We start from the raw sequence: 24763 nt of genomic DNA, 5'->3' as shown, positions 1-24763 counted from the left end.
ATTAAATTTTTGGAATGAAAATATTGACCAAGCATTATTGATATTAATATTATTATATTATTATTAATACTCTTGCATTTATGAATGTTTTGGTTTCCTTTTTTTTTTTTTAGTATTGCATAGAGATGTGTACCATTCACATTGGAACCGATACGGTACCAATTCCCAGTACCTGGGAATCAATACCCGTACTCAACAGTCGGTACCAATTTACAGTATTTTAAGGTGTGTTAATAAATATTAATTGTTTTTGATGACAAAATCTCAGTTGTAGTTTTCATTAACACATTTGGAGGTGTTGAAATCGCCATGTAAAATCGCTAATGCTAATCAGTAGCATGTCAATAGCAAAGCCAATGTATATTAGCATTAAGCTAGCGCATTTTTGGAAAAGTTGAGCCCTACATTAATGACGTTAAAACGTTTTGAGTGAATTTCTTTGTTAGCATTGCACATTGCAACATTATCTAGAGGTAATTTGGTTGAGTTAGCAACCGAGTGTGTCTTCATGCACAACCCAGGTACCGTAGCATGGAACCGGTAGGACGGGCGGGAGTCAGTCGGTGCCAAAAAAGTACTGGATTTGGTACCCATCTCTAATTATATAATAAATATAGTGCAAGTATATATATATCGTCTCAATTGCATTGTAAATGTATATCTTAAGCATTGTAAAGCTGGGATTGTGTAGGGGTTGCTGTATTTTCTTTTATTGCTTAACATGCTGTAATTTTTGTAAATAAAATTTCTCAGATACAAGTTTAAAAATAAATTTTTGAGGCCAACACCGCACATAAAAGTAATGCGTCAGCAGCCAACAGGAGCTTTTGTAATCTATAACCTATTTTGAAAATAATATATTACAATAATTGTTTTGAATCGTGAGTGGATTCTGAATCGAATAGTCACTTCAAGAATCGAATCAAGTCAAATTTTCCCAAAGATGCCCACCTCTCTTGTGTATACATATCAAGCATTAAAAATGACCATTGGCATTTTTAATAGTACAGTAGATCTCCACTACTTGCTATACATATCCTACCAAGTCAGTCCTACACTGTTTCAATATCCATTTCTCTGATGATGCAATTGTTGATGCTGATTGTTGATGACTGAAGTGTTGATACCAACCCCCCTCCATATCCCACACCCCGGATTGTAAATAATGTAAATAATTCAATGTATATACTCTGATGATTATCTTGTGTGATGACTGTATTATGATGTTAGTACCGGTATATATTTGATAGTATATATCTGTATCATGAATCAATTTAAGTGGACCCAGACTTAAACAAGTTGAAAAACTTATTTGGGTGTTACCATTTAGTGGTCAATTGTACGGAATATGTACTTCACTGTGCAATCTACTAATAAACGTTTCAATCAATCAATCAATCACTTGTTGCAGGGGTTTAGGTTCCAACACAACCCGGTAAATGGCAAAACAAAACATGAATCAGAGACGTACCCATAAAAGGTGCCAACAAAGAAAATGTTTTATAGTGTAAAGCTTATAAAAAAACAAAACATCTCACTCAGTAAATGTATTTTAGGCAATAATGTACACGCAAAACATGCAGTTAGGCAACAAAGCATCTACTTGCTGAAAAAAATGTTGCATAAAATTGCCTTGTAGGACAGTGCCCTCTGCTGGCCTCATGGCTACAGCATTCTTTTCGCCTGCAGATATCACCATCAAAACGCTCTCTAAATTAAAGTCAACATAAAAAACACTTGCTTAACAATTTAGAGCAGAGAAAATACACTTGCTAACATACCGTGGAGCGAATCCCAAACTGCAAATAGATGAAGGATCTACTGTAGTTTAATTTAACTTTACATCAAAATGTCTCTGCAGGTTTCAACAAGTCAAATTGAAGACTTTTTAAAGACCATAATGAACTAAAATTTGCAATTCCACTAGGAATTGCGTGTAAATGACCTACGTGTGCAAGCCGCCGAACCGCTGATACGCGTGAGCGGAAGTGAAATGCTTGAATGTCCAGGGTGAGTGGAGTGTGTGGATGTTGGAACGGTTCGAATCTGTTGAAAAATGTGGGATATGGGAGGTAAGTTCTGGTAACTCCGGGTAATCGGAATTTTCGGAAACGGGAAACATGCTGGCTCGAATGTCCAGGGTGAGTGGAGTGTGTAGATGTTGGAACAGTTCAAATCGGATGAGCGATGTTGGATATGCAGTAGATTGTATACCATCCATTCATTGTCAATGGAGAGAAAATTCCAGGAAAATCCGGGAAAAACAGGAATTTGAGAAAGGGAAACCATGTTTCGCGTTTGATATATCGGAAGAGTTGTGTGGGTGGATGGTTGAAAGGTTGGAATCGGGTTTAAATATGGCGCAACATTTTGAGAATTTAGGGCATTGTAGAACTATGAATACGACAATCCAATTGAATAGAAATTTCCTGGGAATTTCTGGAAAACCGGGAATTTTAAAAAAAATATTGATACTCGCACAATTGTCCAAGATGATATGGATGGGTTGGTGTTGGAATTTTGAAATTGGTTGAAAAATGTTGATGTATTAAGAGTTTGAATTGAGAAAGGGTATTTCAAAATTCCTGGTATTTCGGGAAAACTGGGATTTTGTACGAGAAAAAAAAGGAAGCATTTGTTGTCCCAAGTAAGAGGAATGTATTATAGGTGGAATTGTTAAAAATGGTTGAAAAATGTGGACTGTGAAAACTTTCCAGGAAGAGGTGAAAATTCCTAAATTTCTCTGAACTTGTTGGTAGTTTGATTGTCCAAGGTGAACGGAGTATGTGGATGGTCGAACTGTTCCAATCGGGTGAGCAATGTGCACGTTTGAAAATTGGCCTATTCATTTTCAATGGGCAAAATGTCCCGGAAACCCGGAATTCTGGGTAATTCAGGATACATATATATTTTTTTAGGGGAGGGGGGGTCACAATTTCCCATCAGGCCGAACATTTTGATACTTGAACGTTTCCGAAAGGGTGAAAACTGGGGGCTGTGGAGCGCGCCAAAGTTTTGCGGCGGAATAATAATAATTGATGATTTTTTGGTGTAAAATTTTGTATGGGTGAATGTTTGGACATTTTTTGGTGTAGAATCTTCTATGGGTGAACGTTTGGACATTCACACATATACAACTACTACTGTTAATGAATTCACTGCTCTTTCACGCTGGAAAAACTAAATGTTTAATAACTAAGAACCTCAGAATGTTCTCTACAGCAAACTAATATTTGTTTGGAAAAGATTATTGGATGTTAACGACCATTTTTTCTGATTTTCCATAACATTCTAATGTCTTCATGCCCAAAGTTTATTTTGCAGAAGGTGTAGTGGAGTGCTTCATATTGCATCGTGTTAACATATTTTTTAAGACCTGTCATGGTCATATTTAAGACTTTTTACCAGATTTTGATAAAATGTAAGATAATCAAATGATTGGATTATAGACCCCACAGGTGCCATGATCCAGGGTAGATTATATAAATGCTTACCTGTAAATTCCTTCTACAATAATGAGAATCTTTCTCCAGGGCCGATGGGTCCTTGGCTGCCCGTGTACGATAGCGTCTCGCAGGAGCTTTTCCAGGCTTTGCATGTCTACGGCAAAAGGACCGATGTCAGAAAAACGTCAACGTGCCTGAGCCCTCGCTCTTGTCGGCTCATGGAATTGTTCTGCGTGTCCATGAAGTCACGACTCCTGCAAGGGTCGTGTAAAAAGGTGGGTTGGTGTCACCTACTGTTATGTTTGAAGACTCGGATTGTTGAGCCGGAAAGACGGGCGCCCAGCACCAGCGATGCATGATTCAACTCGTCACTTAAGATAAGACACCCCTAGAATAGAAAAAAAAGAGACATTTTCAAACTGATGCAACACAAGTACGATCAAAAATCACCTTACGGTAGTCATAACATGAGATGTTATCTAATTTCTTCAACATAAAATATACATATACATATATATACATATATATATATAGGTGTTGCTTTTAAAGTACATAACGCAAGGCTCCACTCTTACAAAATGCGCTAGCTCAATGCTAATTTACATCGGTTTTGCCATAGAAAGGCTACTATTAGCATTAGCGATTTTACATGGCGAATTCGAACACCTCCAAATTTGGTAATAAAAACTACAACTCAGATGAATGTTACCATCAAACAGCTGGGGTGTAATAAGCACAATACTTACAGTACCAACACTTTGTAGGGCGCAACCCAACACATTCATCTTCATGGACAAAGCTACTTCCTTGTTCGACAACATATTATAGCTCGCCATCTAATGTTTTGGAAGTGCGACTGCATTGCAAATGAGACTCAAACATCATAATGAAACAAGATATAACAATTACACAGCAGAGTTATCATAAACAGCTTATTTTTAAATGTTACATTAAAATTACAATTTCATTATAAAACAAGTAACATTTATTAACACACACAGAAGTACTAAATATTGGATGTACCAAAATGCGCGTTCGATATCATTTGATACCATAACTTGTTATTAACGCCTTTCAAACATTTAGGGAGTATAACGTTACTGTAGTTTTTATTTGACCACGTTCAACAAAAAAGCAACTTTTTAAATGTTTTTTATTGTAATAATTCCATGTCTAATGTGTTCTTTTATGATGATATGTCAGTATTATGGCAACACACAGTGTAGGACCCAGGTAGGGAATACATTTCTATCATTGCATCAACAGTCTGAGAAACAGATAGTTTCATTTTTACGAGCATAATGCCGAAACAAAACTCTGGTTGTGTCGACACCTTGCATGTCTTAACAGTTTTAAATACCATGCACACTAGAAAGCATGAAAAACAAGACTTCCATTGGCAGCTTGGCTGTTAACGATGGATGCCACACCCGGGAGTACAACAACATACAGTACAGCTGTAGATAAAGTGGAAAAGTACAATGGAAATTATCGTTATTATGACGTTTACATTTTAGTGCTAAAACTGAATGGACAACTTAGGGAAATAATCAAACAAAACCAAATAACTCTAGGATTTCACAATAAGGAAATGCTGGTATATTGAGCAATGACTTTATTGTTCCCCTTTCATATATCATCATGTTTTATTTTTATAGCTTATCCCTTTCAGGGTCAAAGGGCACATAATAGAGACAGACAAGCAACCAGTAGCACCAAATACACAAGACTCCTGAAGGACCTTCACAACTCACCCTACACATGTTTACATGCACTAAAAACAAACTATTGCAAGTATTTGGTTGGAACCAGCTTTTTAAAAACAGAAATCTTAAATCAGTTTTCGACTTAAAAAGATGGTAATAACATTGAATTATGTTGATAAACCCCCTAAATATATTTTTGTGTCAACAAGTTATACATAAAGTGGGCAGAATATACATTTAAATAATTATATAAACTCTTTGTTCACTTAAATATATATATATATATATATATATATATATATATATATATATATATATATATATATATATATATATATATATATATATATATATATATATAGCTCGGTTGGTAGAGCAGCCGTGCCAGCAACTTCAGGGTTGCAGGTTCGATCCCCGCTTCCGCCATCATAGTCACTTCCGTTGTGTCCTTGGGCAAGACACTTTACCCACCTGCTCCCAGTGCCACCCACACTGGTTTAAAAATGTAAGTTAGATATTGGGTTTCACAATGTAAAGCGCTTTTAGTCACTTGAGAAAAGCGCTATATAAATATAATTCACTTCACTTCACTAACTTCAGTAGTTGAGATTAGCGGATTAACGTATAATTATCAGTGGGTAATTATTACGATTATAATCAATGTTCCCTCTAATTTTTCATGTGTGTGAGCAAACGCAAAAACTCTCTGAGCATTCAGTGGAGCACATGTGAGCAAAAACCGGATGTGCACATGTGGCCATACGAGCATATATAACTAAACAGCAGGAATTTGCATGAGATTATTTTCTAATATAAGTGATTTGGCCCACTTTCAATGAAGGTACAAAATAACCTTGTTTTCTATGAGCTATGTACTAGTTGGTGGGGTAAGGGTCCTATTTTGAAAATAATTTAGCCCCCTTTTAGAGATCACAAATAGTTCCCCTTAAAACATTCACATGTTGCACAATGAGATGTAAGCATTGGATAAAGTGTACATTCTTGTAACTTTCTGTCTGTAAAAATATATTTGGTTTAGCATTTCTGTGATCTAATAACAGCATTTCATGATTAATATCCATTAATTAACATTCTTAATAAATGACAGTAGAATAGGCATACATCTGATTGGGGATTCATAGTGTAACGACCTGCGGCGTTGGAATTGTCCGACTTTTTGTGTGGCCACAAACGCATCAGTGTGTGTGTGTCAGCGCAAGTAAAAGAGAATGAGCGGCTGCTGTTGATATGACAGATGACAAAGAGTTGGTTGCCTGGTTTGTACGGCAGACAATGACCAGTTTTGCTAGGTATACGTTTTTCACTAATGTTTTTGGTATGGTTACAGCCGACAATGAACAGTTTCATCAGGAGTCCTTGAATGCGCCACAGTTATGGGCAATGAGATGCAAAAGGGAAACTTGCTTATAACCTCCTACTACGCTGCCCCAGGTAGATTTATTCATTTTGAATTGTTGTCTATCGCCTCATTCTTGTTCCAAAATGCTGGTGCTATGTGTGAATATTTAAAGGTGAGCTTTGATGACTTTTATGCCATCCGTGTTGAGTGAAGTGTTCGAAGCACGTTTGCTGTTATTCAGGTGGAATGATGCATTTTGCATTTTTTAAAGCAGCCCCAATATTGAACTTTAAAGGCCTACTGAAACCCACTACTACCGACCACGCAGTCTGATAGTTTATATATCAATGATGAAATCTTAACATTGCAACACATGCCAATACGGCCGGGTTAACTTATAAAGTGCAATTTTAAATTTCCCGGGGAACTTCCGGTTGAAAACGTCTATGTATGATGACGTTTGCGCGTGACGTCAATGGTTGAAATGGAAGTATTCGGACACATTGTATCACAATACAAACAGCTCTGTTTTCATCGCAAAATTCCACAGTATTCTGGACATCTGTGTTGGTGAATCTTTTGCAATTTGTTTAATGAACAATAGAGACTGCAAAGAAGAAAGCTGTAGGTGGGATCGGTGTATTAGCGGCTGGCTGCAGCAACACAACCAGGAGGTCTTTGACTTGGATAGCAGACGCGCTATCCGACGCTAGCCGCCGACCGCATCGATTATCGGGTGAAGTCCTTCGTCGCGCCGTCGATCGCTGGAACGCAGGTGAGCACGGGTGTTGATGAGCAGATGAGGGCTGGCGTAGGTGGAGCGCTAATGTTTTTATCATAGCTCTGACGAGGTCCCGTAGCTAAGTTAGCTTCAATGGCGTCGTTAGCAACAGCATTGCTAGGCTTCGACAGGCGGCACAGCATTAACCGTGTAGTTACAGGTCCAGTGTTTGGTTCGGTGTCTCCTGATAGTAGTTTGTTGATCTTCTGTCTATCCTTCCAGTCAGGGGCTTATTTATTTTGTTTCTCTCTGCATTTAAGCACAATGCTATCACGTTAGCTCCATAGCTAAAGTGCTTCAGCGATGTATTGTCGTGGAGATAAAAGTCACTGTGAATGTCCATTTCGCGTTCTCGACTCTCATTTTCAAGAGGATAGTATCTGAGGTGGTTTAAAATACAAATCCGTGATCCACAATAGAAAAAGGAGAAAGTGTGGAATCCAATGAGCCCTTTTACCTAAGTTACGGTCAGAGCGAAAAAAGATACGTCCTGCACTGCACTCTAGACCTTCACTCTCACGTTCCTCATCCACGAATCTTTCATCCTCGCTCAAATTAATGGGGTAATCGTCGCTTTCTCGGTACGAATCGCTCTCGCTGCTGGTGTAAACAATGGGGAAATGTGAGGAGCCCTTCAACCTGCGACGTCACGCTACTTCTGGTACAGGCAAGGCTTTTATTTATGACATTGTTTTTGTAATTTTAATACTTAATTATGAAATTGAAAATCTTCAAGCTTTACAAAAACCCAGGGCCCTTCTGGCCACTGGTAGAACATCCCCACTTCCTCTTTCACTTCACGGCCCACAGCTCGAATTTTGTAGGCCCGCCGCTTGTAGTCGGGAAAAACTGTAAAATTGTAAGATAAAGAGCGAAAAGATGTAACATAATGAGAAAAAGCTGACATTTTGACAATAATAACAATAATACAAATAATAATAATGTACTTTGTCTCCCGAAGCTGACAAAGTCTTGTCTTGAAAAAAAAAATGTGTGTGTGTCAGTATATGTACACACACACACACACACACACACACACACACACACACACACACACACACACACACACACACACACACACACACACACACACACACACACACACACACATAAATATATATATTGAGAAAAAATATAAATAAATATGGCCCCCGCATACTTTTGACTTTTACCTTGATCAAAAAAGTTTGGACACCCCTGATCTAAAATATTACAAGTTCTGCTCTCAAATTTAAAAAAATAAAAATAAAAGAAGTCAGTTGAAAAATAAAATAAACAGCCAAAAAAATACTATTAACTAATGAGTTAATGAATTAGAAAAATTACAACAGCTTCAATAATAAACACTAATAAAAGGTATGGCGGAAGTTGAACATTAATGTTTTGGTACAGGCAGAATTTTGGACAAACCTTTTTGCGCAGTTACACATTAGTATTATTATTATCATAATTGTTTTATATTCTCATAGGAGAAGGCTCACAACATATTGTTAGAAAAAAAACACAAAGGTAAAGATTTAAGAAAAAAGAGCCAAAAAATGTAATGTGATATAAAAAAGATTAGATTTTGATAATAATTGTAAATAGTTCACCTATAAAACAAGGGTTTTCTTTAAATATATGTAATGTCTGTTTTTAGCAGTTTTCTTTTTTAAATAAAAACTATCAAAATGGCCTCCGCATACTTTGACTTTTTGATGGAAAAAGTTTGGACACTCCTGACCTAGATGAATGCATAGCAACTGAAATAACTTTGCACATTTGTGTAGAGAATTCGTTTAAGTCTTGTTTTTTTGTTGCTTGTACTGTCATGCATTAATCATTAAGTCGACATGTTTCTAAAATCCAAGTCATAAAGATATTTTGTGAAGACACGTTTCCGCACATCTTGAGCAGGTGTTTTCCATTGAGAGCTCATAAATATTACACGCAATAATATCTGTCCACAACACAAACAGAGCTATGAAAAGGGAGGGAATGATACAAATGTGCAGCGAGAGGAGAAGTCAAGAATGTATGACGAGTCTCTTAGAAAATCTGTCACCACCTTAAGCTTTCTCCTGCTTGCTCGATGCTGCTTTCACTTGTGTGGTCGAGGCACTCAAAACGTTCATACTTCTGCAAACTCTGGTGTCTGTTTCCTGTTCAAACACTGGCTAAGTCAGAAGTGATACGGTTGACTCGGGTGCAGATTAACGCGGGCAGCAATAGATCAAACAAAAGCAGCAACCTTTTAAACTCGGGTGTTTCGAAAGCTTTATCCTGAAACTCGAGAGCCTTGGAAGAGTGTGACTGCTCAATGTTGGCCGCATATTTGTTTCGCTTCTAAAAACAGGAACAGGAAGCCACGCTTTGCTGTGTAATTGTTCAATATGGGCACAAAGTGGTCAGCTGAGGACTGTCATGGCCAGTGGCGAAGAAAAAAATAAAAGGAAGAGAAGTCAAGCTCCATACCTTTCCGGTAAGAGCAGGAATGTTCATGGAATTAGTGGCGAAGCCCATGCCGAAAGCCATAGCGGACTCCACGCCCAGGAACCTGGCGATCAGCTGCTCCAGCTCCTCATGGATGTCCAGGTTCCCTAGAAAGGACAGCATGTTCACGTGGCAGAAGAGATGTCTAATCAATAAAATCATGTTTCAGTTATATGTGAAGTATGATATATCCATTCATGTTTGGTTGTTTTAGGTTACATTGAGGTTACAGTGTTCCCTCGCCACTCTGCGGTTCACTTAGGGCTGGACCATTATGGCAACGATTATTTGGATGATATTGTAATCACGATTATTCATTCATTTGTACCACCAAAACTCAACTTTAAATACAGCTTTAAAAAACCTGGATATAAATTAGCAAGGAATAAACCACAACAAGTAAAAACATAACACATTTAAAGGCCTACTGAAATGATTTTTTTTTATTTAAACGGGGATAGCAGATCCATTCTATGTGTCATACTTGATCATTTCGCGATATTGCCATATTTTTGCTGAAAGGATTTAGTATAGAACAACGACGATAAAGTTCGCAACTTTTGGTCGCTGATAAAAAAAAGCCTTGCCTGTACCGGACGTAGTGTGACGTCACAGAAGGTAGGATTCCTCACAATTCCCCGTTGTTTACAATGGAGCGAGAGAGATTCGGACCAAGAAAGCGACGATTACCCCATTAATTTGAGCGAGGATGAAAGATTCGTGGATGAGGAACGTTAAAATGAAGAACTAGAGAGGCAGTGCAGGGTGTATCTTTTTTCGCTCTGACCGTAACTTAGGTATAAGGTCTCATTGGATTCCACACACTCTCCTTTTTCTATTGTGGATCACGGATTTGTATTTTAAACCACCTCGGATACTATATCCTCTCGAAAATGAGAGTCGAGAACGCAAAATGGACATTCACAGTGACTTTTATCTCCACGACAATACATCAGCGAAGCTCTTTAGCTACTGAGCTAACGTGATAGCATCTGGCTCCAATGCAGATAGAAACAAAATAAATAAATCCCTGACTGGAAGGATAGACAGAAGATCAACAATACTATTAAACCATGGACATGTAACTACACGGTTAATAATTCTCAGCCTGGCAATGCTTAACAATGCTGTTGCTAACGACGCTGAAGCTAACTTAGCAACCAGACCTCACAGAGCTATGATAAAAACATTAGCGCTCCACCTACGCCAGCCAGCCCTCATCTGCTCATCAACACCCGTGCTCACCTGCGTTCCAGCGATCGTAGGCGCGACGAAGGACTTCACCCGATCACAGATGCGTTGGCGGCTAGCATCGGCTAGCGCGTCTGCTATCCAAGTAAGTACTCCTTGTTGTGTTGCTACAGCCAGCCGCTAATACACCGATCCCACTTACAACTTTCTTCTTTGCAGTCTCCATTGTTCATTAAACAAATTGCAAAAGATTCACCGACACAGATGTCCAGAATACTGTGGAATTGTTCGATGAAAACAGAGCAGTTTGTATGGTGACACATTGGGTACGAATACTTCCGTTGCCGTCGTGACGTCACGCGCATACGCATCATACATAGACGTTTCCAACCGGAAGTTTAGCGCAAAATTTAAAATTACACATTATAAGTTAACCCGGCCGTATTGGCATGTGTTGCAATGTTAAGATTTCATCATTGATATATAAACTATCAGACTGCGTGGTCGGTAGTAGTGGGTTTCAGTAGGCCTTTAAATAACAATAGCAAAATAAAAATACAAAAAAAATTGTTTCTCCATTTGAATTGTTTTTAATACTGTTTTTACACTTATTTTACCACCATAGAGTGTGTGCTTTTTGTGCAAAATAAAATGTAATCAAATTTTTGGTAATCCTCACATTTATTATAATTTTTGGACAATTTTGACCAGTATTTTAGGGTCAAAGCATAATTGTGTAAATGTATCAATAAGTGCTTTATGTACATCATGCTTGTGTAAGGTACTTTTTTGAAACATTTATTTTGTTAGCACAGTCAGACCAAATGTGGCGCACCGTGCTATTATTGTGAAGGAGTGAAGTGTGCTGTGCCGTTCTCAGCTTGACGAGTAAATGGGCGACCCACTCGAAGCTGAAAAAAAAAAAAAGAGGAAAAAAAAGAGAACGCCACTCAAGTTGCGACTACTGTTTGTACATTGATGCTACATCCAGGATGTCGTTCACAACAACACAAGCAGATGAGATGTGTTGTGGGTGTATGGATTGTTCTTGCTAGCTTTAGCTTCGTAGTTTAGTCGCTGTTTCAAGTGGCTGCCTCGACATTGTTTAGTTCAGCCGAGGTAGTGTTTTGTGGATAAATGAGCGCTACCGGTCATATTATTTTCCCAAACAAATGTCCCTTGTCCTCACAATGACAACATTTCACTCACATTTATATCAAATTCCCTGATATTCTGCGTTTAACAGCGGATTTCGTTTTATTGACCAATTATGTGACTCCGTCTGCGGTCAGGTTAACGTGGAAATCGCGCCTTACTTTTTTGTTGAGTTCAGTAATTATTGATTAGGAATACTAGCGCTGTGTCAAATAAAAAGTAGTATCTACTTTACTACGGTAACATTACAAACTTCTGGTAGGCGTGCTCTTTCTTCACTCATATGCTCCTCATCTGTTTCACCATCACAAGTTCCAGAATTCCCTTGCACGTTGCTCGGCCCATTAATCGTTTTTAAATTTAAATTTGATTAATTGTCCAGCCCTAGGTTCACTTTTTGCGACCTCAATGCATCACAAATTTAAATATATATTTTTTTTTTTATACAAATGTATCATCTTCCGGACGATAAGTCACTACTTTTTTTCCTATGCTTTGCACCCTGCGGCTCATAAAACGCTGCAGCTACTTGATCGATTTTTCTTCTCTAACGGCAATAATGCTTTGTGTTCAACAAATTGTTTTCATTAAACACAAGCAGAGACACTGAAAAGGTGTGTGGTTTTGTTTGTGCTATGACACCCTCTTTTGGACGAGTTCGCTCACTGCAGGCGCGTTTTTTGGTGGCCCTCTGCAGATTGTAAAAATAAGTAATACTAAAGTATTACTAATAGTATAAACTTGCTTGTATGATTTCAATACATTCAAACATTTCGATTAAATTAAAAAAGACCTAAATACTTGTTAAGAAATTTGGTTTTATTGTTAGAATAGATAGAAGTCAAAGTAGCAAAATAAATTGGGTGATTAATCTGCGTATATACGTGATTATTACACAATTTTTTTTAACTCGTTATTTTTGACAGCCCTAGTTATTACATTACACTCAGTTCTTTTGTCACCTATAACACGAAGTTACCGTGGATGATTTGACCAGCTAGCTTAGCATATATTGACATTGGTTTGCTTTCAGCAGGGGTCACCAACCTTTTTGAACCAAGAGCTACTTCTTGGGTACTGATTAATGCGAAGGGCTACCAGTTTGATACACACTTAAATAAATTGCCAGAAATAGCCAATTTGCTCAATTTACCTTTAACTCTATGTTATTATTAATAATTAATGATATTTACACTTAATTGAACGGTTTAAAAGAGGAGAAAACACGAAAAAAATGACAATTACATTTTGAAACATAGTTTATCTTCAATTTCAACTCTTTAAAATTCAAAATTCAACCGAAAAAAAGAAGAGAAAAACTAGCTAATTCAAATGTTTTTGAAAAAATTAAATTTATGGAACATCATTAGTAATTTTTCCTGATTAAGATTAATTTTAGAATTTTGATGACATGTTTTAAATAGGTTAAAATCCAATCTGCACTTTGTTAGAATATATAACAAATTGGACCAAGCTATATTTCTAACAAAGACAAATCATTATTTCTTCTAGATTTTCCAGAACAAAAATTTTAAAAGAAATTCAAAAGACTTTGAAATAAGATTTAAATTTGATTCTACAGATTTTCTAGGTTTGCCAGAATAATTTTTTTGAATTTTAATCATAATAAGTTTGAAGAAATATTTCACAAATATTCTTCGTCGAAAAAACAGAAGCTAAAATGAAGAATTAAATTAAAATTTATTTATTATTCTTTACAATAAAAAAAATACATTTACTTGAACATTGATTTAAATTGTCAGGAAAGAAGAGGAAGGAATTTAAAAGGTAAAAAGGTATATGTGTTTAAAAATCCTAAAATCATTTTTAAGGTTGTATTTTTTCTCTAAAATTGTCTTTCTGAAAGTTATAAGAAGCAAAGTAAAAAAATTAATGAAATTATTTAAACAAGTGAAGACCAAGTTTTTAAAATATTTTCTTGGATTTCCAAACTCTATTTGAGTTTTGTCTCTCTAAGAATTAAAATGTCGGGCAAAGCGAGACCAGCTTGCTAGTAAATAAATACAATTTAAAAAATAGAGGCAGCTCACTGGTAAGTGCTGCTATTTGAGCTATTTTTAGAACAGGCCAGCGGGCTACTCATCTGGTCCTTACGGGCTACCTGGTGCCCGCGGGCACCACGTTGGTGACCCCTGGCTTTCAGCATCTTGAAAGTACAAAATGTATGAAATAACCCCTTCATCCTTCCATTTTACTGAATGTGGCCCTTGCTGGTAAAGGTTTGGGCACCCCTGGTCGCCAGTATTTCCTTCGGTTTAGTGCTTTGAAACCGTAAGTACAAGTTCTGTTCCGAATTCTATCCGTCCATAGCGGTTCTACTCGTATAGTTTCTTCATTCATCACGCCAAGCAACATTTGTAAGTGTTACAATACAACAAACAATTCACGTGTTATGTCTGTTTTCATGCATATTTGTATGTGTAATGATGCTAGCGTCGTTAGCATTAGCTAGTGTGCTAACACAATTACAAGTGTGTGTTTTGGAATTATTAACTTACAATGGAATTCGTTTTTCAGAAATTCCTTAGTAAACCCACCAAAATGTCACCGTGGAGTTATTGAGTCTGTTAAGCTGAATGAAGAGCTAGCTTCCGCAGCTAGTGGGTCCATGACGATGACTTTTGTTTTGTTCAATCAGCCGTTTTACTGCCGCGTTACAGACACCATTTAGAAACAATTAAGGTATGTAAATAAACATTTACAGAATTTTCCTGTGTAAATATCTCATATCACAGCATATATATCTGTGGCTGATAGTCCGGTGCGGCTAATATATGGGGAAAAAATTATTTTAAAATTTACCGGTGCACTCTATAGTCCGTAAAATATGTTAGCTATCTGCTTGCAGCTGCAAGGAAGACTGAGTTGCTTCTGTAGATGTGTAATAACATGGAGGCCTGACTCCATGTTGTACTGTAATGTGCTTCCATATACAGTTCTCTGTGAAGCTCTTTTAGTGTGTAGAAAAGCGCTTCATAAATCTTACCCATTATTATTATTATAAACTTTATTCAGCACTTTTTTCTAAATGTTTTTAGCTGAGATTAGTTTAACTATTAGCAGGCCTGATCCTGGCTTTCTCTCATTAACGTGTTTGGCCTCGTCCTCCAGTGATCATATTGCTTAGTAATGACATTTAAGATACCAAGAAATGTTGTTGATTTGCCATAATGGAGGTGATTATTATTAACTTAGCTCAGGGGAGCGGCTGCACACTGTGTATGGAGACACATGATTAGTGCTAGCTGCTTGCTAGCCAGAGAGGATTGGCGTTTGTGATCGGCATTAAAAGGCATTAATCGATCACAGTTTTCTACAAAGAGTGTAGTAAGTGTTTAAGAGTGTGTGTGAAAGGTTAGTGAACAGCTTGAGGGGGGTTTATAAAGACCTAAAATGCATATAATATTTATATAAATGATACAATAAAAACTATCCCAAATTTTGCAGAAATCTACTTACCACAGGAGGTCTGGGACACTACTTAGTGTTAACTAAATTAAATTAATTAAAATTGCTGCTTGCAGTTTAAAGGGGAACTGCACTTTTTTGGGGAATTTTGCCTATCGTTCACAATCATTATGAGAGACAAGAACACGCATGTCTTTTTTTTTTTTTTAGTTTTTTAAAGATAATAAACGCCTATGCGCCTAATGGTAGTCATCGTTGTAGCCTTCAAAGTCTCTAAAACAACTTAAAAACCCTTAATCAACGTTTTATATACACACTGCAAGTATATACATATATATATACATATACATATATATATATAATGTAGTAACAGAAACCTTCATAACAATATGTAATATATACATTATACACATTGTAAGTATATTTATATATATAATGTAGTAACAGAAACCTTCATAACAATATGTAATATATAAAATATACACACTGTAAGTATATTTATATATATAATGTAGTAACAGAAACCTTCATAACAATATTTAATATGTTTTATATACACACTGCAAGTATATATATATAATGTAGTTACAGACACCTTCATAACAATATGTAATATGTACATATTTACCGTATTTTGGTCATTTTAATCATTTCCAGGACTGATTTCTTAAGCGCATTTATTTCTGTTTCCATAGCAGTACACTTCCTACTTCCGGAAACAAACGTGTGTGTGTTTTCTAATCATGGCAGAATCAATAACAGACAACAAAGACGACAGTTTTTCGACAAATGAGGACTCACAACCTTATCTTTTTGAAGCTGAGTACAGAGGGTGAATTACTGCTTCTAGAAGCGAGCATAGAGGAAGAGGAAACGTTGGAGCCGACGGAAGCCTTGAGAGTGAGGTGAAAGCGAATTGACGGTGCAAAATGTGGAATTTGAAGACAAGGTATTTCGACATAAATGGAGTGCTTACCCAAATAAATAGGAAAAAAACATCCCCGGCCAGCTGGACCAAACGCACAACTGTCCATCAAGTGAGTCACACTTTAATTCTGATCATGATACACGCAGCACGTCATGCGTGTTATTACAACTACAGTACATAATCTGTCTGGCTAGCTGTGTACAAACAAAACATGAAATAATACAGATACTGTAATATGATTGTTCATGTTTATCACTCAATACAGATTGGTGTCGTATCACAGTGTTGTGCATCACAAACTCAAACACGTTTTGTGAGGACACAATAGCTAGCTTATCTCTTGCCGTAGTTAGCTTTTACGGCTAATACCGTAGCACGCCGATGCGTTACTACGCTAGAAAAATAGTTCCTCAGTGTTCGCTCTTACTATAACAATGTTGCTACAGCTTGGTTATCATACAGGTCACAGAACGTAAATGAATTATTGTTGACAGTTTTTGAATGCACTTTTAACGTGATTTAGAGGTAGGATTGATTGCTCTCTTTAGCTGCATTGCTAGCCACCAAAAAGGAGACAATTTTTGTATGTTAGAAAGCGAAAGAAAAATAACCTTGTGTCTTCTATTCTCTCATAATGACTGTGAACAATAGGCAAAATTCCAGAAAAAGTGCAGTTCCCCTTTAAGCTGTTGCACTATTAGAACATACTTTATTTGCACAATGTAAAAAATGTTTTATCATACTTCTGTGTGTGTTTACAAAAAAAATCAGATATCAATGTGATATCTCTTACCCAATTCACAGCGAGTGCTGCCCACTCCCACGCCATACTTTTGTGTGACCTCAAGCGCAGCATCAGCACAAGGGCCAGTGTTCTCCGCAAAGCCCAGATAATTGTACGAGCCCATGTTGATGACGTCCTTCACCACTCTGCCTGTGTGCCTGAAGGAGACGGAGACAACGAGACTCAGGGACAGAGGACAACGGCCCTCGGGTCAGGGCGAAATAAATCAACTCCGGCATGTGCTGCCGCTGATACGCAAACATTTCCTGTCCTTTCCGTGCCCCTGACGCCTGCCAGCGTGGTGTTACGCAACAGCTTATCTCAAGGAAACTCGGGTTCAGCACGGAGCGCCGGTAGGACATATTTTACACATTCCAATCTGGATAAATATACGGCGAACACACCCTGATAAAGACCACAATAAATTATTTCTAAACTTTTCAGGAATTCAGGTCAAAAATGTCAACTTTGGTTGAATCAGAACAAAACACTTTTCCATCTGCAGTACATAATATTTATTCTACAATATGTATCCACAATTGTAAACAGTACCGTGTCGTGATGGGTACTGTTTACATTTGAACCGATACAGTGCCAACTCCCAGTATCTGGGAATACAGACCGGTACTCATCGGTATCAATTCTCAGTACTTTTGTGTGTGTTAATAAATGTTATTGTTTGATGATAAAATGTCATTTTTTAGTGTTACATTTAAAAATAAGATGTTTATGATTGCATAGGTTATCTATGGTAGGTTGTCTAATGTTGTACATATTACGCACTAACTGTTTGATTGTAACATTCATTTTAGTTGTAGTTACCATTACCAAATTTAGAGGTGTTAAAATCACTGTGTACAATCGCTAATGCTAAACGTAGCCTGCCAATGGCAAATTTACTGTAAATTAGTATCAAGCTAGCACATTCCGGAAGAGTGGAGCTTTACTTTACGTTTGAGCATTTTCAACCACGCATACTTGCTTTGTTGGTGTTGAAAATAGCAACGTTACTTAGAGGGAGTTTGGCTGAGTCCGCCCTTATTGCTGCTTGAGCCTTGTCTCAGTGTACGTACCGGTACATTTTATCCACCAATTGTGTGCCTTTCAGTGCAGCCATGTTGTACCATTCTGTACTTGTCTACTGTGTTAAGTTATATTTTGTATGATTTTTAAGTGTTTGTAGCCTTTTACAGCATTTTTCTAGCTTTACATGAGTCCCCAGAAAGCCACGGACAAGCGATGTAAACATTCAGAAAGTATCTACAGCGTTGTCGACACTGCCCCCTCCCCTTTACTTGCACTGCACACAAAGATTAACCAACAAGGAAAAGTGGGTTTATCTTTAGATTCTGAATCACTGTAGCAACATGGCTCTTAAAGTTGAGGCTTTTTGTGATTTCAAACAGAGTGCACCACAGGGCTAGTGACAGTGTGTGCGTGTCGGCAGAGCGGTTACATAGGAAGAGGGACAGGACAGTTGAGATAGTTTTTTATTAAAAATAACATTTACCCTTTAATACCTTGTTATGTTTGATATACAGTACTGTATAGCGCTTTATAGAATAAAGTATGTACTAAATATGTACTAAAGTACTAAAATATTGACTTTTGTCGAGGCTGGATACCAATGTACAATTGTATTGTTTCTAACGTAGAAATTTGCTGCAATTGAAAAAACTCATAAATCAAGATTCCACTGTACTTAGTTTGTAGCATAAAAGCATAAGGTATACACACCTTTGAATTGAATAACATGAGCAGGTGTCCATAACAACTAGGGCTGGATGATTATGGCAAAACAATAATCATAAATATATTGATTGATATTAAAATCACAAGTGCTCATTAATTTCAAAACGTGAGTAATTATTGTAGCACCAAAACAAAACTTTAAATATAATGGATGATGACGGATATAAATTAGCAACGAATAAATAACAACAAATAAAATAATAATTATTTTATAATAATAATAATCATAACAATATATAAAATAAAATAATATTTAAAAAACCAAAAGTTTATCCTAAAAAAAAAGGTTTTCACGTTTTTACGTTGTACACTTATTTTACCACCATAGTGTGCTTTTTTGTCATAAAAAAACAAATTAATAAAATACAAAAATCCTCCCATTTATTGGTGCAATACATCTTTACCAATATTTTAAGTCAAAGCATAACAATTTTGTAAATGCATAAATCACTGCTTTAAATACATTATGCTTATGTAAGGCACTTTTTAAAAAAAATATATTTTGTTAGCGCTGTCAGATCCGCTGTTGGAGGCAAGTGTGCTGCTGTTCTGAGCTTGACGTCTAAAGAGACGACTTGAGGCTGATAAAAAAATATTCTACATTATGTTGCCATGGAAATCATAAGGATTTACTTTTTTGGTGAGTTTCGTGATTATTGATTAGACATACTGTAAATTCCGGACTATAAGCCGTTACGTTTTTCCAACACTTTGAACCATGGGACTTATAAAACGGTGCAGCTGATTAATGGATTTTTCTTCGCTGGCGGCCATAATGCAAATAGATTTAAAAAAACAAACAAACAAGCAAATACATTTAAATGGTGTGTTATTGCTTGTGCTATGTCGCCATCTTTTGGACGAGTTCGCTCACTGCAGGTGCTGCAGTGCCCTTTCATTTAGTGCTTTCAGCAGGAAGTAGAAGTGCCGTTTTGCCTTCTCGCCTGCCATAACTTTTCTACTCATAGGGATTCTTCATCACTCCAAGCAACGTTTGTAAGTTTTACAATATAACTAAAACAATTCTTACATGTCTGTAGGAGTGTTTTGATGCATATTTTTATGTGCTGTCGTAATGTAATCAAGCTAGCGCTGTTAGCATATTAGATAATGCGAGTGAGTGTCTGTGTTAGTATTATTAATTTACAATAGCATTATTTTTGTATTGTTTCAGTTTCACAAAGTCCTCAGTAAACTCACTAAAACGTCACCGTGGAATTATTGAGTCTGTTTAGCTGATTGGAGAGCTAGCTTCCACAGCTAGTGGGCCCATGATGATGACTTCGGTTTTGTTTGATCAGCCGTTTTACTGCCGTGTTACAGACAACGTGTGTAAACAGTTAAGGTATGTAAAAAAACATTTAGTTTATTTTAATACTACTTTTGCATTGTATATATCTGCGGATTATAGTCCGGTGTGGCTAATATATGGAAAAATATTTTTGTTCCTTAAAAATTAGTGGGTGCGACTTACATACTGATGCGCTCTATAGTCCGGAAAATCGGTAGCGTTAACCATGACCATGTCCTTTCACTTTGTTGTGATGTGTGATGAAAGCTTGGGTACACATAATAACTTACTGGAAGGTCCAGTTGTAGTCAGGGGAAGCCCGCTGCACCAGGTCCATCTTTGCCCCAGGGACACTGCAGATGGGTCGGTTCCAGTTGTCTCGGATCCGCATGTAAAGGTTCCTGGTGTAAAAGTTCTCAAAGTCTTGATAAAGCGGGACAAAGTCCTTGAAAGGAGAGGAGTAGAAGTCAGGATGTGCAATGGCGACCAAAGATGGTGTTTGAATTAAATATAACCACAGATGACAGGTGATCTAGCCCGGCCTCTGGTGACGGCTCAAAAAGTAGTCGTGACGTGATACTTATTCTAGCTTTCTAAAACATTTATCGTGAATATAAAGTAGAAATATTTCTGAACCTTCTGCTCCTCCCGTTCTCTGGCCATGCTGCACTTCCCGATTTTCCAGTGGCGGAGGAAGTCCCGGAGGTAGCCAAAGATGGTGAGGATGCCGTAGCCCACGTAGGTAAGCACAGCCACCAGTAGAGGAGTCTGCTCAAATGATTCCACAAAGGGCCTCTTGTACAGGCTTGAGTTGTTGTGTGCGCCATGTTGATTCTGGAGGAAAAAACAAGCATATCATCATTTTTAACACAAAAGTTAGCAGCTACACAAGAGCTAAGCACCCAATAGCACACAAGCTAAACATATGTAGTAATAAGTGTCCTTTATTGAACAAATATCGTAGTTAAAAATCAGCACATTTGTCAATTTAAACAAGTATCAAAATATTATTTGTTATTATATTTGTTACTTTTATACCAGATTCTGTCCGTACTACCTGGTATTGATTCGCGTAAAATCAAACGGTGCCATTTTTCGATAGCTTTGTTGCGCATGACGTCCCTTCCGGTTGCGGACTAAACACCGGCTCGCGTAAACAATCAGTCAAGCAGCACTCAGGGCGGACTCAACCAAACTTCCTCTCAGTAAAGTTGCAATTTTTGACAGCAACAAAGGCAGCAAGCATGCTCGGTAGAAAACGTTCCAACGTGAAGTAAGGCTTCACTAATTTACATTGGTTTTGCCATAAACAGGCTACTTAGCATTAACAATTTTAAATGGCGATTTCCACTTGATCAGATCTAATAGTGAAAATCGGTTAAAACATCACCATCTACCATGAATTGATTCACGTGGACCTTGACTTAAACAAGTTGAAAAACGTATTCGGGTGTTACCATTTAGTGGTCAATTGTACGGAATATGTACTGTACTGTGCAATCTACTAATAAAAGTCTCAATCAATCAATGCCTACCATTATTCTCTGTTTCAGTCATTTCACTTCATCAAAACTTTCTTAAAATTACACCATACAAAATAATAAAAATGTGTATGATTTTGGCTGATACCGACTTAAATAGATATCGGCCAGTACTCAAGGTTCCAATATTGGTATCGTATTGGAAGTGAAACAGTTATATAGGGACACACCTACAGTCAAAACAGCAATGTAAATTCTTAGAAACCAAACAACCTAACCAACGACTATTTTTTAACTGGGCAACATTTTAGACCCATTTAGTTCCTTCCAGGACCTGAGAATGATCTTAGGTACCATAGGAGTCCAGTCTATGTTTAAGGAAACTGGTCAATGTCCAAGTCTGACAGGCATAGAGCAAGACCGGGAGCACCAACTGTAGAGACTTAAGAGCTTCGGATGTAAAATAACACCAACACACTGTGGTTCAGAAATTCCGTTACTCCTACTGTCTGTCCCAAGCTTCTATTGACCTCATGAGCTAAGTCACGAGAATAGTGGTTGTCACAGCCAAGGTAACATTTCCGAGACAACTCCATGTAGCAACCGTTCAATGGGAAGAAAATTACCTTTTTAAAATATTCTCATTCATCCAGTTCATTGCATTCTCCGAGCATTGCATCAATCACAACTGAAGTTGATGTTTAAGGACTAGATAGGACAGTTCTAGTCTCCGTAAAGTAAATGTGCCGTACGTGTGAATGTGGATTTGTACATTTAACTGGACCACAATTTACCAAAGTCAACGGCAAACAACCGTCGCCAGTCACTTGTTACAAAGTGTACCCTGCAGCTTAACAGCGCCTCATGTGATCAGTCATGCCTCTCTGCAAGAAATACCTCCCAGGCAGGAAACACTGCTGAATGCGAGCATCTAAAGCCAGTCGGACGGAACTGTTCCTCCAAGGAAATACGCAGGAAAAGGTTAAAGAGGCGGTTGCATGGTGCCGCAGAACCTAGATGAACAAAACTAATAGATTTAGTCATGCCGGTGCTTCGTTCTGACAAACAAGATGGCAAAACAAAAGGCCTTCCTGTTTTCTCTTGCATGCGAAGGCCAGTGTGCGAGACATGTGACAAGTTCGCTACACCACAAACAAGAGAGAGCAGAATTATATTTTGATGCCACATTTCATGGATAAATGCACCACCGCTGTATTAAAAACTGACAGGAAATATTTCAGATAAGACATCATTTTAACTCGTGCTAATTATTTTACTTTCAATTTGAGGCACGGTTTAAACGGAAATCAGGACGAAGAAAGGATAAAAACTGCACAACTACGCATTAGAGATCGGCTGATTATCAGAGCCGATATTTAGCATTTTCCAATACAACAGAACTCCATCAGCAGATACAATATATACACATGTAATACCAGTAATTAGCATTAAAAAATATAGTGAAGTAGATAGTAATAACCACTGCTCAAGCACCAGCCTGCTTGCCTTGCCTATTCTTCCTTTCTTTCCCTCCTGCAGTGCTGGTCGCTTGTACTGCTTCCCTGTCAAAAACTCCCAGCTTTTGCCTGAAAATCCAGTTTTCGCCCTCCTTTCCCGGGCAAATTTCCAGCTCCGTTTGGTTGGTTTTCGTGACAGCGGCGATGGCGTCCGCTCGACAGGCTTCGGCAACGCTCTGAGCGTGGGCTCATCAAAGGAGCGCTGCGAGTTTCATGTTCCGTGATTCAATCAAATGATGCGACAGAGATGGACGGACATGATAACGGCAGAAAAAAATAACTGCCAAAAATCCAAACTTTGTGTAAACATCTTGACGAACAGGAGATTATTAAATAAGTACAGAAGAGCAGGCAGCAGCTCACACATTCTCATACTTTCTGTAACATCCAGGAAGAAAGGATGTCAGCCAGCTTGAAAAATGTCAACTATAATCTGAAAGGAGCCAAAAAAATGTTTTATTTAAATGTTTGCAATATTTCAGGGTTCCTCACGAAGAAACCCTACAATATATGAAATCCGTAAACTACTATATAATTCTATGAAATTGATTAGATTGAGAGTTATTGTTATGTAAAAAATCCCATATTTTTACCAAATGTTTTCAAAAAATGTCCTATATTTTCAAATGCAAATGTTGATGCCCCTCTTAGACACCCGTTTGTGAAATCTCCTGATGTTTCTTCGGTGCTTAATTAACAAGAACATTAATGCCGCATAAAATATAATGTTGCTACTGGTCCAACGTTTCCAAAAAAATAATATTGAAAAAACTACTTAAAGCCTTGTCCAGCTGGTTACTGACATATACTATTCATGGTTAAATAACTTTTTCTGCAAATGATCTTTGGCTTTAAATATCGGTCATCAGCTTCCACAGCTACGTTCACACTGCAGGCTTGGATCTCCAATTCAGATTTTTTTGTCATATCCAATCTTTTTAGTCGCCATTCACATTACAAAACAAAAAAGCGATTTCTAATGTTAATGCAATCTGACCCGCATGCAGACATGACGTTGCACGCACTGCAATGTTTACAGAAGTAAACATGGCTTCCACTCTAGACGGTCTCGGCACTGGCGCATTTGTGGCAATTTCAAACTCGACATACCATACCATACCAACTTTATTTATAAAGCCCTTTAAAAACATTTTCTGAACCAAATTATTGCGTGCAGAAGATTAAGAAGGAAGAAGAACAATACTTTTTTAATAGCATTGAATGCCAGTTCTATGATTACAGCTGTGATAATTTTCTATAGTACAAGAAAACTGATTTTGTTTAATAAAATTCTACCCAAACATTTAATAAAGTCAAATACAAATAAGGCAACAAGAGAAGTACTTAACACTTCTTTTTTGATGGGTTCAGAAAAACATGTAAAGCGACTTTGGGTACTTAGAAAAGCGCTATATAAATCCCAGGTACTATTATTATTATTATTATTATTATTTAATCGCGTAAGAATCG

The 24763-nt window shown here is 37.3% G+C and overlaps 1 protein-coding gene across 2 annotated transcripts in view; it reads right to left on the bottom strand.

Moving 5' to 3' along the window:
- The window catches only part of sptlc2b (serine palmitoyltransferase, long chain base subunit 2b), a 79542-nt gene that overhangs the window by 27172 nt on the left and 27607 nt on the right, over positions 1–24763 (bottom strand). Inside the window, exons 2-7 of one of the 2 annotated variants that reach the window (XM_062033803.1) lie at positions 20932–21129; positions 20586–20740; positions 17262–17410; positions 9748–9872; positions 3741–3834; positions 3495–3600 (exon numbers count right to left, since the gene is read on the bottom strand). In XM_062033803.1, the coding sequence (XP_061889787.1) occupies positions 3495–3600; positions 3741–3834; positions 9748–9872; positions 17262–17410; positions 20586–20740; positions 20932–21129 (827 nt within the window). The remainder of the gene's footprint in view (positions 1–3494; positions 3601–3740; positions 3835–9747; positions 9873–17261; positions 17411–20585; positions 20741–20931; positions 21130–24763) is intronic. The other variant, XM_062033804.1, reaches the window with a different exon arrangement.

The sequence above is a fragment of the Entelurus aequoreus genome, linkage group LG23 (genome assembly GCF_033978785.1).
Source record: "Entelurus aequoreus isolate RoL-2023_Sb linkage group LG23, RoL_Eaeq_v1.1, whole genome shotgun sequence".
Lineage (NCBI taxonomy): Eukaryota > Metazoa > Chordata > Actinopteri > Syngnathiformes > Syngnathidae > Entelurus > Entelurus aequoreus.
The sequence above is the reverse complement of the archived record's forward strand: the minus strand, read 5'-3'. Positions and strand labels throughout refer to the sequence as shown.